Source organism: Pteropus vampyrus, unplaced genomic scaffold (genome assembly GCF_000151845.1).
Source record: "Pteropus vampyrus isolate Shadow unplaced genomic scaffold, Pvam_2.0 Scaffold145, whole genome shotgun sequence".
Lineage (NCBI taxonomy): Eukaryota > Metazoa > Chordata > Mammalia > Chiroptera > Pteropodidae > Pteropus > Pteropus vampyrus.
This window is the reverse complement of record NW_011888926.1, coordinates 3,152,696-3,167,522: the sequence shown is the minus strand read 5'-3', so window position 1 is coordinate 3,167,522 and position 14,827 is coordinate 3,152,696. Positions and strand designations below refer to the sequence as shown.

Genomic DNA, 14,827 nt, shown 5'->3' with positions numbered 1-14,827 from the left:
CACACAGTCTCCCCAGAGCGAACTCATCTGCCATGTCATGCCTGACTGCAGCCGCAGCCATAGTCCCCACACAGTCCCCAAATGTCAAGGTGATTCGGTCTTGGGAGACTCGGTGCTGGCTCCCTGCTGCGGTGAGCTGGATTCTCTGGCTTCCCGGTGGTAGGAGAGGGCGCGCTTGGCTCTTGAGGGCAGCACCCCATCCTGTGCTGGCGGGACGTGACCTAGGGGTTCAGGACAAGCTGGCAGGTGACCTGAGACATACCTGCTGTTTGGCTTTGCTCTGATGCCTTCCTGGGGAGGCCAAGGCATTGGACCCAAAAGAAAACACACCAGATAAAAGCGGGGGGACCCAGGCTTTGTTCAGCATCGCCATCCATCCACTGGATCAGTCACTCCCCAACACCATCAGGGAAGCTGATGCTGTGAGTCGGGCTGGGCACCACCTCCCACCCCCGGCCCCTGAGGACCACACAGTCTCACAGGGGAAGATGGGCTACAGCAGACAGTGACCAGACAGCATCTTGGGAGCCATGACACCCAAGAGGCTGAGGGAGCCCAAGGAGGCCCCTAACCCAGCTCAGAGGAAGGATGGGAGAGCGGGAGGCTTCCCGGAGGAGGTGACACCAGAATTGAGCCTTAAAGGCTAGAGGTGTGTGGGAGGTGGTCGCGGGGGTGGGGGCGGGGTGGCAGCCGGAGGAAGAGCCATCTGGACAGGGGTGCTCTGGAGACCCTGAAGCGAACAGAAGCCTCCAGAAAAGGGGACAGTGAATAATGGGTTGCTAGAGAAGCCTAGAATTCCAGAGAGAGGCTGGAGAATGCTCTGTCTGCCCCTCCCAATGGAGTTAGGGACTGGAGTCCGGGGTCAGTAATAGCTGCGGAGCTCACAGTGAAATGGGGCCCAGCGGCAGACCAGACAGCAGAGCCTGAGTGATCATACTGTCACTTACCCTCCCGAGTCTGGCCATGTAGGGTCACCTGCTCACTCCTCAGATGAGCGCCCCGAGCCCCAGAGAGGTGAGGTGCCTGGCTTGGGCCATACAACCGGTGAGGGGTGCTCAGCCCTCAGCCCCAAACCCTCAGTGCTCCCTCTGACTGGAAAAGTCCTAAGCTTGTCTTGCCCAAGCCTTCCATTTTACAGATGGGGAAATGGAGGTCCAGAGGGGATGGGGAGCTGCCTGGGCCCCCCAGGGGCAGTAGCTGCAGAGCAGGTTGTGAAGAAGACTGGCAGGTGTGAGTTGCTGGAGGGCGGGGTCTGCGGCCCGCACACGGGCCTGGTGCGGGGCGGGTCACTAGGAAATGACTGAGAATTTTCTTACCTGGGAATTTTCCCAGAGTCCTCTGGGCCTGGAAGCCCCCACCCCAGTCCCAGAACCCCAGCTCCCCAGCCATGCGGTAGGGGAGAGGAGAGAAGGGCGAATCACTGACTGGGGCTGCAGCCTGCAGGAACCTCCTGGTGGGCAGCCTGGAGGAGGGTGCAGAGCTACCCACGGACTCCCGGGCAGGTGTCTGAGCCCGGTTCAAAGGCTTAGCGAATGCAGGGGAGGGGCATGCCTTCTGGACCTCAGGGCAGGAGGGGCTCTTCTGCCTGTGGTGGCCCCTGGAGCTGGACCCTCAGACTGGAGGTGACAGGACTCCTAGCACTAACTGGGTAGCCCCTCCCCACCACCCCAGCCAAGCCCAGATAAAGTCACACCCGGCTGGGGCCAAAGGCAAGGCCAGAGAGAGGGCAGGGCTGGGTGGGACTCAGGGCCTGGACAGCCTGGGGGGGGCTGTGCCGCCCTCCTTGGCCTCAGCACTGATGTCCCAGGCGAGAGGGCAGCCGTGGCTAAAGGCCAGGGCTCTGAGGGGAGTGAGCTTGGAAGCTGGGCCCAGTGGGGCCCGGGGAGCTGCCTGGGCCACCGGTCCTGGGCCCTGGCCTCCTCCTGCAGCCGGGCCTCAGCGCTCTCTTCCCTCCCCACCCGTGCGTGCCTCTCTGTCTCTCCGGGCCCTCCTCTCCTCCGTCTCCCCGTCCCCCCCGCCCCGTCACTGTCTCTGCTTCTGCCTTCTCTGAGCCCGTCTCCCTTTTTCTCGGTGTCTCTCCTCGTTCTTGTCTCTCTGTGCCCCTGGCCGTCTCTGGCCGTCTGCCTCCCACTCTGTCCTTTCCCTGTTTGTGTCTCATCTGTGTCCCTGCCCCTCCTCCGGTCTTCCGTTCTGCCTCCTACCCCTCCGCTCGCTCTGCCTCTGTCTCCTCGTCTCTCCACGTCTCCCACTTGCCCCACCCCAACTTCCGCCTTCCCCCCCCCGACCCCTCCGACCCCTCCGACCCCTCCGTCCCCATCCCTGTCCTCTCCTCCCGTTGGTCACAGGTGGGATCCTTCTTCATGATCAACCTGTGCCTCGTTGTCATAGCGACCCAGTTCTCGGAGACCAAGCAGCGGGAGCACCGGCTGATGCTGGAGCAGCGGCAGCGCTTCCTGTCGTCCAGCACGGTGGCCAGCTACGCCGAGCCCGGCGACTGCTACGAGGAGATCTTCCAGTACGTCTGCCACATCCTGCGCAAGGCCAAGCGCCGCGCCCTGGGCCTCTACCAGGCCCTGCAGAGCCGGCGCCAGGCCTTGGGCCCAGGGGCCCCCACCTCTGCCAAGCCCGCGCCCCAAGCCAAGGAGCCCAGGCACTTCAGTAAGTGGCCCTGCCTCCCGTGGCCTCCAGGGTGCTCCGCGGGGGCCTCGTGTGCCTCCGACGGGGGCCTCCGAGCCTGTCCCCCTGTCTCCCCAGCACGGGCAGGTTGAGAAGCCCGGTCTCCCCTGGGAGCTCCAGTCTGCACCCCTCATTCCCTCCCGCTTTCCGACCACCTGCCTGCCAGTGCCTGGGCTGGCCCTGGGCTCAGGGGAGGCAGCCCCCCCTCACCCCCGCCAGAAGAGTGGCCCCCAATCCAGTGTGTGCCCTTCCCCCTGGGGATCCGCACTTGAAGACATGATCAATCCTACGTCTTCAGTCGTGTGACACTCTAAAATTCCCTCCCATGACAGCCGGCCTCGCCTCATGCACGGGTTCCTGGGGTCACCACATGCTTGCTAGCGCACAGGAACGGTGATGCTCAGCCACCTGCAAGGCAGGGGCCCGGCCTGCCCCGCGAGGCGGACACTGTGCTCCTCTGATCTCCTGCCTCGGGCTCATTTCTCCACTCGCTGGCCTGTCACCGTTACAGGTCGTTTCTGAGAGTTAGCACTTCAGGCTCACGAAGGGCTCTGCATTAGTTTCCTCATCTGTCCTGGAAAACAGACTGGAGAGGGGGCACAGTGAGCAATACTGCCCCCAGATGGGAAACGAAGGTCCAAAGAGATGAAGGGCGTCCCTTTAGGTCACACAGTGTGTCAGTGCCAGAGACTCAGCGTTGGGATGTCAGTTTCGGGCTCTGCAGAGCCGCCCCAGGGAGAAACGGGTCCCTCCCTCGGGAGGGGGCACGTGCTGTGAGAGGCGGCCCACCCCCCGGGCTCGGTCCGACCCAGTCTCTGCCAAGAAGGAAGTCAGCAGGTGTCAGGACTGTGCCCCAGAGCAGGCTCAGGTGTGTGACCGGGACAGCCCAGGCCCCATTGTGGGCCTCAGTTTCCCCCTGAAAACGGAGAGCAAGGCCACGCGCAGTGGGGTCAGCCTCCCCAGGCCCTGCTCCCGCAGCTCTCACGTTCTGGGGATCTGAGATTCTTGGGAGGCAAGCTGGAGAATTCATGCTCAGAGCTGCCACCCACCCACCCGTCCTGGGCACCAGCCTTCCAGGCATGGTCTGGGACGAGGCTCCAGGTGGTCGGTGGGCTGGCCCAGCACCCAGACGGTGCGGGGAGGGGAGCGGGGGGGCGGGGGGGGCGGCGGTTAGAGGAGGAAACTGGGCTCTGGGCAAGGCTGGCACCCGGTGTTCCTGGGCGATTCGGGGAGGGGTGTTTATGCAGGAGCTTCCTGCTGCTGCCCACCACCCTCTGCAGGGGACCTGCGTGGGGACGGTCCCCGGGAAACAAGTGTCAGGGAGCCCGGCCCCAGTAAGGGTAGTGGGGTGTTGGGCGGAAGAAGCACTTTGCCCTGTTCTAGGGCTGAGTGGGCTTCGGCCACCCGGCCCCGGCTCCCGAGGTCAAGGTCTTGTCCAGGGCGCTGAGGGGCTGAGGGATGTTTAGAGGCAGGTGTGGGAATGAGGATAGGCGTTACCTGTGTTTCTTTCCCTTTAACATTAATTTTTTTTTTTTTTTGCTCGCACAAAGTAAAACGTGTTTATTCTAGGAAAATAGAGACAAACATAAAAGAAGAAACCAAACCGCTCAGAGAGCTCCTCTCTGACTTCCCTTTGAAATGGTTTACAGATCATGTAACCCGGGTCCGAGCCTGGCCCAGGCTTCTGACACCCTCCCCAGCAGAGCTCCTGCCCCGCCCCTGTCACCCCGGGGGCCCCTCCTGCCCGCTCCCCCTGACTCTCGGCTTGTGCTCCTTGGACCCAAGGCCCCACACGCTGGTGCAGCCCCTCTCTGTCATGCTGGCCTCCAACCCTGCCAGCTGCCCCCGCTGCCTGCTGGAGTGAGGGCTTGGCCCCTGCCTGGGGCTCCTGTCTCTTTCCCTCTCTGGGACATGGGCTCTGGGCTCAGGCAGAACTGAGGAACGCTGAGACCACCTCGGCTTCCTCTGAGGGACGGTCACCCTCCGCACCCCCTGTTCTCTCAGAAGCAACTCCTCAGCCATTTTCCAAACTCCACAGCCCTCAGCAAGCAGGACGGTAGGGAGGGGCTGGGGTTCTGGAGAATCTGTTCGGTGACTGACCCAGGCCCACAGGCCGGGAAGGGATGAAGCAAGGACAGTTAACATGCACATGTGCCCCAAGCACGTCATGCGTATTAACCAGTAGAAACCCCACTCCTCAGCCATTTTCCAAACTCCACAGCCCTGCGTGGTGGGCGCTCCCGGTCCCCACTTTTGCACGGGGGAAAACACAGCCCAAGAACCTCAGGAACTGCAGGCCACTCAGCCTCTGGGTGGGGCTACTGTGTTCCAGACAGAGCCTGGGGCCACAGGAGCCTGAGCACAGAGGGCTTATGTGCCAAGGTTAGGCCAGGGCCTGCTGTGGATGGGCGCTGCCTCCTTCCAGACCCCTGAGTGTGACCTGAGGCACTGACCCTGCCCTCTGTTTGCTTTTCAGAGCTGTGCCCGAGACATAGCTCCTTGGACCCAACGCCCCACACGCTGGTGCAGCCCATCTCTGCCATGCTGGCCTCCGACCCCGCCAGCTGCCCCCGCTGCCTGCGAGAGGCAGGCCGGCGGCCGTCAGGCCTGGGCAGCACCGACTCAGGCCAGGAGGGCTCTGGCTCAGGGGGCTCAGGCGGTGGCGAGGACGAGGCTGATGGGGACGGGGTCCGGAGCAGCGAGGATGGGGCCTCCTCGGGGCTGGGGAAGGAGGACGAGGAGGAGCAGGCGGACGGGGCTTCCCGGCTGTGTGGGGACGTGTGGCGGGAGACGCGAGCCAAGCTGCGAGGCATCGTGGACAGCAAGTACTTCAACCGGGGCATCATGATGGCCATCCTGGTCAACACCGTCAGCATGGGCATCGAGCACCACGAGCAGGCCAGTGGGGTGGGCAGCGGGGCGTGGGCCGGGCGCGGTGCGGGAGGGCTGGGGCGCCCGAGCCAGCCACACCCAGCCCAGGTGTGTCGAACACCCTCTGCGTGTCTGTTTCCCCCACTGACCAAGCCCGGGTCCACTTCCTCCATGCGGCCTTAGTGCCCAGCCCAGGACAGAGGAGCTCAGGTATCTGCTGAATGGCCGAATGAGTGAAGCAGAGCTAGGACCGGACGACTTGGGGCGAGACCCAGGGAGAGCCGGGTCTGCGTACACCTACGCAGCCCAACATTACACCTGGGCACCCGTGGCCCATCTCCCGCTGGTCCCTGCCGACTCCAACTTTCATTCATTGCCTCTCCTCATGAGCCCACCTGTCCATTCTCCCCAGAGCAGCTGGAGTGATGTTTCCAGAGGTGGGGCTCTCCTCTGCCCACAGCCTGCCGCAGCTCCCCATTGCCCTTGGCACAAAACTCGGGCCTTTCCACTAATATTCGAGTCTCTTCATGCTCCGTCCACAACGTGCCTTCGGCCGTGGGACATCCTCCTGTCCTTGATGCTCCCACTCACCCACTCTCCTGCAGGCCCTGAGGGTGGCCCCGTGGTTGCCTGGCAAAGCCTGCCTCCCATCTCCCCGCTCCGCCACCCCTGCAGTTGCTTCTGTCCTCAGCTCTGCATGCAGGGGGTGCAGGGGGTGTTGGCTGAATTCAGTGGAGTGTCCCAGACTCCTTGAGCCATCAGGGGTACAGCTGGGGGTTCAGAGGTAAGAGGAGTTCAGAGAAAGGGTCCCCAAGGAAGGATAGCACATGGAAGGGGGGATGGCTTCTGGGAGGTGGCAGAAGCATGGGGAGGTCGCATACAAGAACAGAGGCGCCTATGTGTAGGGACATAGGATGGAGGGCTGTGTGGGGTTAGCACAGATGTCCCCCGTTTGTAGGCCACACCCAGGTGATAGCATGGGTGACAAGTCCAGCCCTGGCTCCATTTAGAAAAACACTGTTTTCTGTCCGCCAGCCCCTAGGCAGGTTTCCTCCCGTAACCTGCACCCCAGCCCTGTGATAACACCCCATTTGGCATCTGGAGACCCTGAGGCCCAGGGAGGGGATGTCACTGGCCCAAAGTGCCATGGCCAGCCAAGGGCTAGATGTGGATCCCCAGCTTCCCGTGGCAGGACCGATGCCTCGCGGCGTTCAGGATTTGGAGACCCCTTTGCTTCCCCGTGGCCTTCTCTCTGTGGAAGACCCGCCCTGCACCCCGCGGTGGGCCACGCTCTCATTTCCCTCTTCATTAGTTCGCCAGGCACAGGCCCCATTCAATTTACTTAAATGCGGCCCCTGGGGCTGCGCGACACTGTTTGGAGCTGCTGGTTTGCCAGCCGTTCTGGCTTAATTAAAAAGGTCTCTGGGGAGGGCTGGGGGAGGGCTGGGGGAAGGCTTTCTGCAGGGTAAAGCTGGCGAGACGGGCGGTCCGGAACCCACTTAACTGGGGTCCAGCCCGGTGGCCTTTGCGTGGTCCTGGCCTGCAGGCGGCCAGCGTCCCTGGGGAAGGTCCCACAGGGAACAGGTGCGGTTGGGGTGCTGGCTCTAGTTTCTGAGTGGAGCGGTACCGAGGGGGCCTGTCACAGTCCTGCTACACCAGGGCCGGGGCACTGTCCCCACCAGTGGCTTGCTGGAACCAGCTTGCGAGAGCAATTCTCTAACGCTGAAGAATTCTTCAAGGCTGTCGTTGAGATCAGTCAGTAGCTTGAAATCGGCCGGGGTGGGAGTGTTTACACCATGGAAATTGGCATATGCTGCAAATTAGGATTATTCTTCAGAGGCCTGTTTGCCAGTGTCCTACTGGTCTCTGTCTTCTCAGCTGCCCCTCCAAGGCAGCACAGTGGCCGGGCCAGCTCTGTCCTCTGGCTCCAGTCTCTTCCTCCACCTGCCGGCCCCAGCCCCAGGCCAGGCCGTGGGCCGTACCCCAGCCTGCAGGCTCTCCCTGCCTAGCCTCTCCCTCCTCCCTCCTGCCATATCCTGCCTGAGCAAGCTTTCCAGCCTCAAATAAGGTAGAGCCTCTTCTCTCTGGCATCACAGGCACCCCTGGGTGCCACCACCCCCCGGGCTAGGGAGGCCGTTCGCACTGGTCAGTCTCCTGTCCCTTCTTAGCATCCACTCCAGTTTCCTTATCTACCGAGCAGGTGCCCTAACTTTGTGCCCTTCTCTTCACAAGCTCCTGTTTACTGAGCACCTACTAAACGTCAGGCCTGGATACTGAGTCCTCAAAGCCTCCTCCTCACAGAGTGGCTGGAAGGGAGCAATGCATTAAGAAGTCTGGCACATAGTAGGTGCTCACTACTTCGGAATTATTTTTGAATCTTTTCTTAGAGCCTTACGCCACCACTTTTGGGGTGAGTTTACCATCTGCTGTCTGGAGCCTCAAAAAATTGAAGAAAAAGTGAGGGGGAGGGAGAATTTTTAAAATGTTCTTTTTAAAGCACCTCGGAGTGGCAGCCATTGTTCGGCTGAGCTCCGTGCAGGGCCTGCTTGCGGGCTGCCGGTATTTTTGCTCCATCTCCCCTGACTCCCAGACATTGCTCTGCAGGAAACTACCCACCCCGGTGTTTATTTTGAGCCGCCCTGTCTGAGTGGCACCTGCAGAGAGAGGTGTCCCCTACAGAGAAAGGTGGCCTGGGGCCTCAAGGGGGCAGGGAGAGAAGGGGAGGAGTAGGGGGAGAAAGCAGGGGTGCACAACCCCTCTCCTGCAGGGGTGCTGACCTTGGAGGGAAGACATGCTGGGGGCCCCACCATGGCCCAGCTGCCCACCCTCCAGGAAGGGAGCTTGGTGTGGCCACAGTGGGAGGCGGGGCACAGCCTGGGCCCTGCTTCTCTATTCCATCTGTAAAGTGGGGGGCCACCCCCCACCCCTGCTGCCCCGGTCATGATGCTCGAATGAGAGGTGAGATGTTGGGTGCCCGTGGCCTTTAGGTGGTCACTGCTGCCAAAATCATGAGTGAGTGTCACCAGGTCCCACAGATGACAATCGTTGCAGGGGCTGGCCTGGGAGGAGTGACAGGTTAAAGGGAAGGTCAACCAGGCAGGAGGTTTGTGACCCACAAGGTGATCAGATGATGCTGAAGTCTGCACCTGGGAGGAGAATGGGCCCAGAACGGTCCATAACTGAGGTGGGGTCTGCGTGGGTGCCAGCCCCCCCATCAATCACCTGCTGTCACGCGTCCTCACATTTCCTGCTGGTGTGATCCTCATGGCAGCCCCGTGGGGCAGGCAGGGCGAGTGTCTTATTCCCACTGGAAAGATGGGGAAACTGAGGCTCAGTGAGGTAGAACGGCTTGCCCCAGGTGACAGGGTGAGCAGTTGTCAGAGCCGGGCTTTGGGGTGCTGAGGTTGAATTGGAGGTTCCACAAAGTGGACGGGAGGCGGGACCGGAGACACCGCTCCTGGGAACAGTCTCTGTCTCCGTTTTTCCCTCTCCCATCAGTCACTCACCCAGGCACAGGACCCCTCCAGAGCTGGGCAAGGCTGTCCTGGAGTTGGAGGATGGTCACCAACTTAGACAACGAAAAACAGAGAATCGAGCTGAATAGGCAGCAGGGCAGGGGTACAGGGATGACCCAGGCTGGGGCTTGTCCACTGGCCCCAGCTCCCAGGGCACTGAATTCAAGCCGCCAGATCAGTGGATGGGTCAAGGCAGGCTTTATTCTCACTTTAGCAGCCCCCAAGTCACTGCTGACCTTGGTCTGGGGTGACCCTGGGAGGAGGAGGATGGGGTGACTTAGTGCCTGATATTGGGGGTTTAGGGGAAAGAGATACCAACATGGGCTGCAGTCAGGGAAGGCTTCATGGAGGGAGTGGCACTGGTGATGGATTCTGAAGGGCGATTAGGATTTCATCAGTGAGATAGAGGAGGGACAGGAGCAAGGACTCGGAGCATAGGCGTCCACTCAAAGGACCCTGAGTCCTCAAAGAGGCTGTGCACACAGGGCAGACAGCTCAGGAGACTGGGGGAGCTGTTCATCCATGAAGGGTCTTGAGGCTGGCTTTATCCTCATGGCAGTGGGGAGCCATGGAAAGCTTGTAAGCAGGGCAGTAACGTGTCTGCACTGAACTGGAGCCTCAAGTCAGAAAACCAGGGCTGGTGAAGGTGCCTGGGCCATGGGGGTGGGGTGGACCAGGGGGAGAGACCTGGGTTTGAGATCTGATTCCGCCAGTGGCTGGCCATGGCCCTAGGCAGTCACTTGGCCATGGACCTAGGCAGCCTCAGGTCCCCTGTGTGTAAGTGGGGATGCCATAGGGTAATGTTTGAAGCTTAGGTGAGACAACTCGTGGAAAGTGCACCGCCTGGCACGTGGGAGACAACACCAGCTGCCGTTATTATCATGGGGACGGTGCTGGGCTCGAGGATTCCTGGGGACAGTTAAGACCTCTGCGCCACAGGGCCCTCACCTACCCTTGCAGAAGTGGCCAGAGGCTGGGCTGCCTGGTGCCTCTCAAGCCTGGCGTCGCACAGGGATGAGCTGGCCCTGCTCCTGCTCCCTCTCCCTTTGCTCTGGCCTCACTTCCAGATTGCAGCCCCTCCTCACCCACCCTCTACCCGCCTGCCTCTGGCTTGACCTGGGTTTTCTGCCCTTTGCCATCTCCAGCTGCTCCATTCGCAGCCTCTGTCTGTCTGTCTCTCTGCCCTGCCTGTTCTCTCTTACTTCCTGGCTCTGACTGTGAGTCCCACAGTGTCACGATCTTGGTCCTTGTTTTTTTTTTTTTAAAGCCTACAGCACCCGATTTTCCTAGGTGGTCTCCCGTCTGAGTAGTAACCAGGCCCAACTCTGCTTGGCTTCCGAGGTCAGACGAGATCGGGCGTGTTCAGGGTGGCATGGCCGTCGACCCTTCATCGTGTATTTTTACCTGTGTTTTTCTCCCTCCGTCTTGTCTCTCCACACCCTGCCTTTGCCTCTCACTCCTGGTGTCTGTATTTGTCTGGCTGTCCATCTCTCTTATGGCTGCCCTGTCCCTCTCCACATACCTCCCCCTTGGTCTCTCACTTGCTGTGTCTATATTTGTCTGTGTGTCTCTCTCTTTCTCTCCCACTCACTGTCTCTCTCCCAGAAAAAATGCTCACAGGAGTGATGGATGGTCCATTAGAAAAAGATTAACAGGTGTGCACTTGACGAGAGAAACAGCTGTTGTGAGGGGGGAGGGAAGCGAGCGGGTGACCTTTCCGAGAGTGGCAGGCTCCGCGCATCGATTGCGGGCGGAGTGTGTGTGCAGCACGTGTGGCCCAGAGCGGGTGATCTGCCATTATGGACTGTCGGCGTCCACATTTTTCATCTCCCAGACGTCATTTTGATTGGGCAGGGAAATCAGTGGCTTTGAGCAGCATCTGGGCCCTGGACTCAGCCAGGGATGCGGGTTCCCTGCCCCTCCCCACCGAGGGGCCCGTCTCAGGGTCTCGCTCCTCTTTCAGGACCATTTTGTGAGTCAAATGTAATTACAGATAGAAATGGGGACTTTTCCTTTCATCTGAGCTTGAGAGGAGTTGGCAGTTTTATTAGATTTCCCGGGCACCAGGCGGGAAGCGGGCGGTTGGGTGGTTCTTTTTTTCCATTCTCCTTTTAACCTAAATGGAATCAAAGTCAGGCCCCCGAGGTATCCTGTGTCTGGGTGGAGGGGCTAGGCTGAGGCTAGGTGACAGCCCTCCCGTCTCCAGCCCTTGCTCGGCTGGTCACTGTCTGGACACCTTCTCCTCTTTTCTCTGTCGCCTGCTCTCCCTCTCAGCCTTGAGGGCTCTGCTGAGATGTCACTTCCTCCAGGAAGCTGCTCCCGACTCCGCTATCACCGTTCCCCAAACTACCGTGGACTTTCTACTGTTTTTAGCCCGCTCCGACTGGTTTGTTAACTTGCGCGCTGGGCTTTACCACTGGAGCCTGTGCTTCTTGGGGACAGAGAGTGTGTCCTGACTCACGACACTGGCTGCCCTGGGTAGCACAAGCCAGCAGCTAGCGGACGCTGGGAAGCCCTGTGGAATGCATGCTCCGGTGAATGAAGGAGAGAATGGATGAGCGCATGAGTTCGGGCAGGGGGTCGGCGTGTGTGATGGAGAGCAGATTGCAGTCTGCCTTGTTTCAGTGCCTGGCTCTGCCATATCCCTGCTGGGTGGCCCTGAGCAAGTCCGTCCACTTTTTTGAGCCTCAGTTTTCTCATCTGTAAAATGGAGATGGCTATGGCTACCACAGCCTCACGGGTTGTCCGAGGCATCAGTAATCGTGTTGGGTGTCAAGTTCAGCATGACCGCATGCTCAGGCCTATCAAATGGTCCTTTTACCTGTCTGTGATTCAGGCGGGAGCAACCTGACTCCATGGTGAGCAGAAATCAGACATTTCACCAATCCCAGAGGGTCATGGAAGGAAGAGAGGATCTGGGGCCTGGTATGGCTCTTAGCAGAGAGGTTTGGAACGAATGTCATCTCACCCTCTCCCCCCCGCGCCCCTTATTTTATGGGTGAGGAAACTGAGGCTGAGGAGGGGTGGGGTGGACCTGGAACCCTGCCCCCAGTGTGGCCTGTTTTATATCCCAGGGTTGCTGAGATGATCTCGTTTCAGGGGTGTCACCTGCTGCTAAAAACCAGGAGGTAAACAGCTCCGGAAGCCAAAGGTGGCTCTGGGGCCAGTGACCAGCTGGTGACTTTAACCATTAATTTCTCTGGGCCTCGGTGTCCTCCTCTAAGAAGTGGGTGAAGTTCTGACCAGGGTGCTTGAGTGAATTAAGAGTCGTTGTGGCACACAGTAGGTGCATGGTCTCCATCCTTCCTTCACAGGGCTTGGTGGTCTCCAGCCCCCACAATCCTGAGATGGCTGTTGCTGGGGAGTAGGGGCATGGGGGAGCGGGAAGGGCTGAGTAGGGAGGTCTGCCCAGGAAGGGGTTAAGGGCGGGAGCCCCAGAGCCAGGTTGCCTGGGTTCTAGTCCTGGCTCTGCCCCTTAGTAGCTCTGTAGCCTCAGGCAGGGGACTGGCCTTCTCTGAATCTGTGGAATGGGCCTTATGAGGGACTAGGGAAGTGGTGCCCATAAAGTGCAGAGAACAGATCCTGCACATGGCGAGTGCTCACTGAAAGGGTTAAGGTCATGGTCAACAGGGAGTGTCTGGCAACCACTGGTCTGCCTTCTCATTTTGCTTTGTATCATGTGACCTCCGGCTGGCTTCTGAGCCTCAGTTTCCTCATGTGTAAAGTGGGGACCGTGAGGCCTCCCTCCTTGTGCAGCAATAGCACTATGTCCAAATTTGTGGAAGGTCAGCCTCATGGGAGTCCCACCATCTCAGTGGCCCTCTCAGGACCCCAGGCAGGAGAGTTGCAAGGTCCTCCAGAACAATGTGCAAGGGACAGAGGGGACCTTCAGCGAGGACACTGACCTGCCGGCCCATGCAGCCAGGTGGCAGAGCCAGCCCTCACCGCCTCTTTGGGGTCCTAGACCTGATGCGCGTCCCGAGGGTATATCCATGGCTGCCCTCTGCCTGACCGGCCCCGCCCTGCCCCAACGCCCCACAGCCCGAGGAGCTGACCAATGTCCTGGAGATCTGCAACGTGGTCTTCACCAGCATGTTCGCCCTGGAGATGCTCCTGAAACTGGCCGCCTTCGGGCTCTTCGACTACCTGCGCAACCCCTACAACATCTTCGACAGCATCATCGTCATCATCAGGTGCCGTGGGCCCGGAGGCAGAGCAGGGGGAAGGGGGCTTACTGCACTGACCCGGCCAGTAAGTGAAGCACACGAGACCAAAGGAAGCCAATCACACCGAAACGCAGTTAACAAAATATTTAAAAATGTGTGTGATTTAGCAATATACACGCTTCTGGATGAATGCACAAAATAGCGAGATCTAGCAGTGGATCTGTGACTACTGTCATCCCAAAGAAGGGATGAGCATGAATTATACTCAGAAATATCTGCATCCATCATCACGTGATGCAAAAATATCAGAGGTTTCGATCAACCCCAAGATCACAGGAACTCTGCTAATTCTCCGCATTTTGTTGTTCCCGTTCATAATCAAAAAAATATTGAAATCTCAAAGAGCTCAGTGATCTTCGCGGGCCTCCTGAATTCCAGACATCTCGGGGGAGGGTGGCCCACAGGCTCTCGCTTTAGAGCCCCCAGCTTAGCAAGCAGCAATGACCCGCGAAACACATTACTGGTTGGATGGATGAATGGAAGCTCACTGTCTCACCTCCCTGCATCCCGCTGACGCCTCCTGCCTCTCGCCTCTCCCCACCCCTCCGCACGCAGCATCTGGGAGATCGTGGGGCAGGCAGACGGTGGGCTGTCGGTGCTGCGGACCTTCCGGCTGCTGCGGGTGCTGAAGCTGGTGCGCTTCATGCCGGCGCTGCGGCGCCAACTGGTGGTGCTCATGAAGACCATGGACAACGTGGCCACCTTCTGCATGCTGCTCATGCTCTTCATCTTCATCTTCAGGTGAGCCCCGCCCACCCTGGGGACCACGCCTTCGTGGCCGGCAGTAGGTAGCAGCAGTGGCTGGTTGAGATCTCCAGACCACACTCTGCACCTGTGTGTGAATCCTGCCACCATCACTTAATCCCCCATGGCTCTGGGACAGTACTTCCCCTCTGAGCCTGAGTTCACATCTGTGAAATGGGACCAGCGCGGCCCCCTCCCATCTTTCTGGGTTGTTCTGGGAATGACGCCGGGTGGGCGGGCAAGAGCTTGCTGTGTGCGAGGCCCTCGAGCCACCTCCATCCCTCCCCAGCATTCTCGGGATGCACATCTTTGGCTGCAAATTCAGCCTCCGCACAGACACAGGGGACACGGTCCCGGACAGGAAGAACTTCGACTCCCTGCTGTGGGCCATTGTCACAGTGTTCCAGGTGGGTGGTAGCATGTGTCCCTGTGTGTCTGGAGAAGGGGTTTCTCCCAGGCCCCCCACCCAGGATCACTTTTCGGAGGTTCCCCCATCCTCAGAGAATCCAGAGGCGAGGGCGGCCTGACAGGGAGGCCCCTGAACTCTGGCCTCTAGTGGGCAGGTCCAGGGCATGTGGACAGGCCGGCTAGCACTGGCTCTGGGAGCTGGACCGCCCACCTGGAGACTTTGGGCACATAGGAGCCTTCCCTGAGACTGTCTCTCCTGTATAATGGGGGCATGGTTGAATGAGTGTGACACACAGTGCGATGGGGGCAGAGGGAGCAGGAGGAGGAGGAAGGGTGGGCTTGTGTGGGGCGGGATAGGGCTGACACATGCGTAGGATAGAGGACAGG

At 59.9% G+C, this 14,827-nt stretch overlaps 1 protein-coding gene and 1 pseudogene across 1 annotated transcript in view; one reads left to right on the top strand and one right to left on the bottom strand.

Moving 5' to 3' along the window:
* The window catches only part of CACNA1I (calcium voltage-gated channel subunit alpha1 I), a 102,237-nt gene that overhangs the window by 63,146 nt on the left and 24,264 nt on the right, over positions 1-14,827 (top strand). The window contains exons 7-11 of the mRNA XM_011369120.1: positions 2,346-2,658; positions 5,153-5,574; positions 13,104-13,255; positions 13,844-14,029; positions 14,322-14,446. Of these exons, the coding sequence (XP_011367422.1) occupies positions 2,346-2,658; positions 5,153-5,574; positions 13,104-13,255; positions 13,844-14,029; positions 14,322-14,446 (1,198 nt within the window). The remainder of the gene's footprint in view (positions 1-2,345; positions 2,659-5,152; positions 5,575-13,103; positions 13,256-13,843; positions 14,030-14,321; positions 14,447-14,827) is intronic.
* LOC111745048 lies at positions 10,328-10,446 on the bottom strand (annotated as a pseudogene).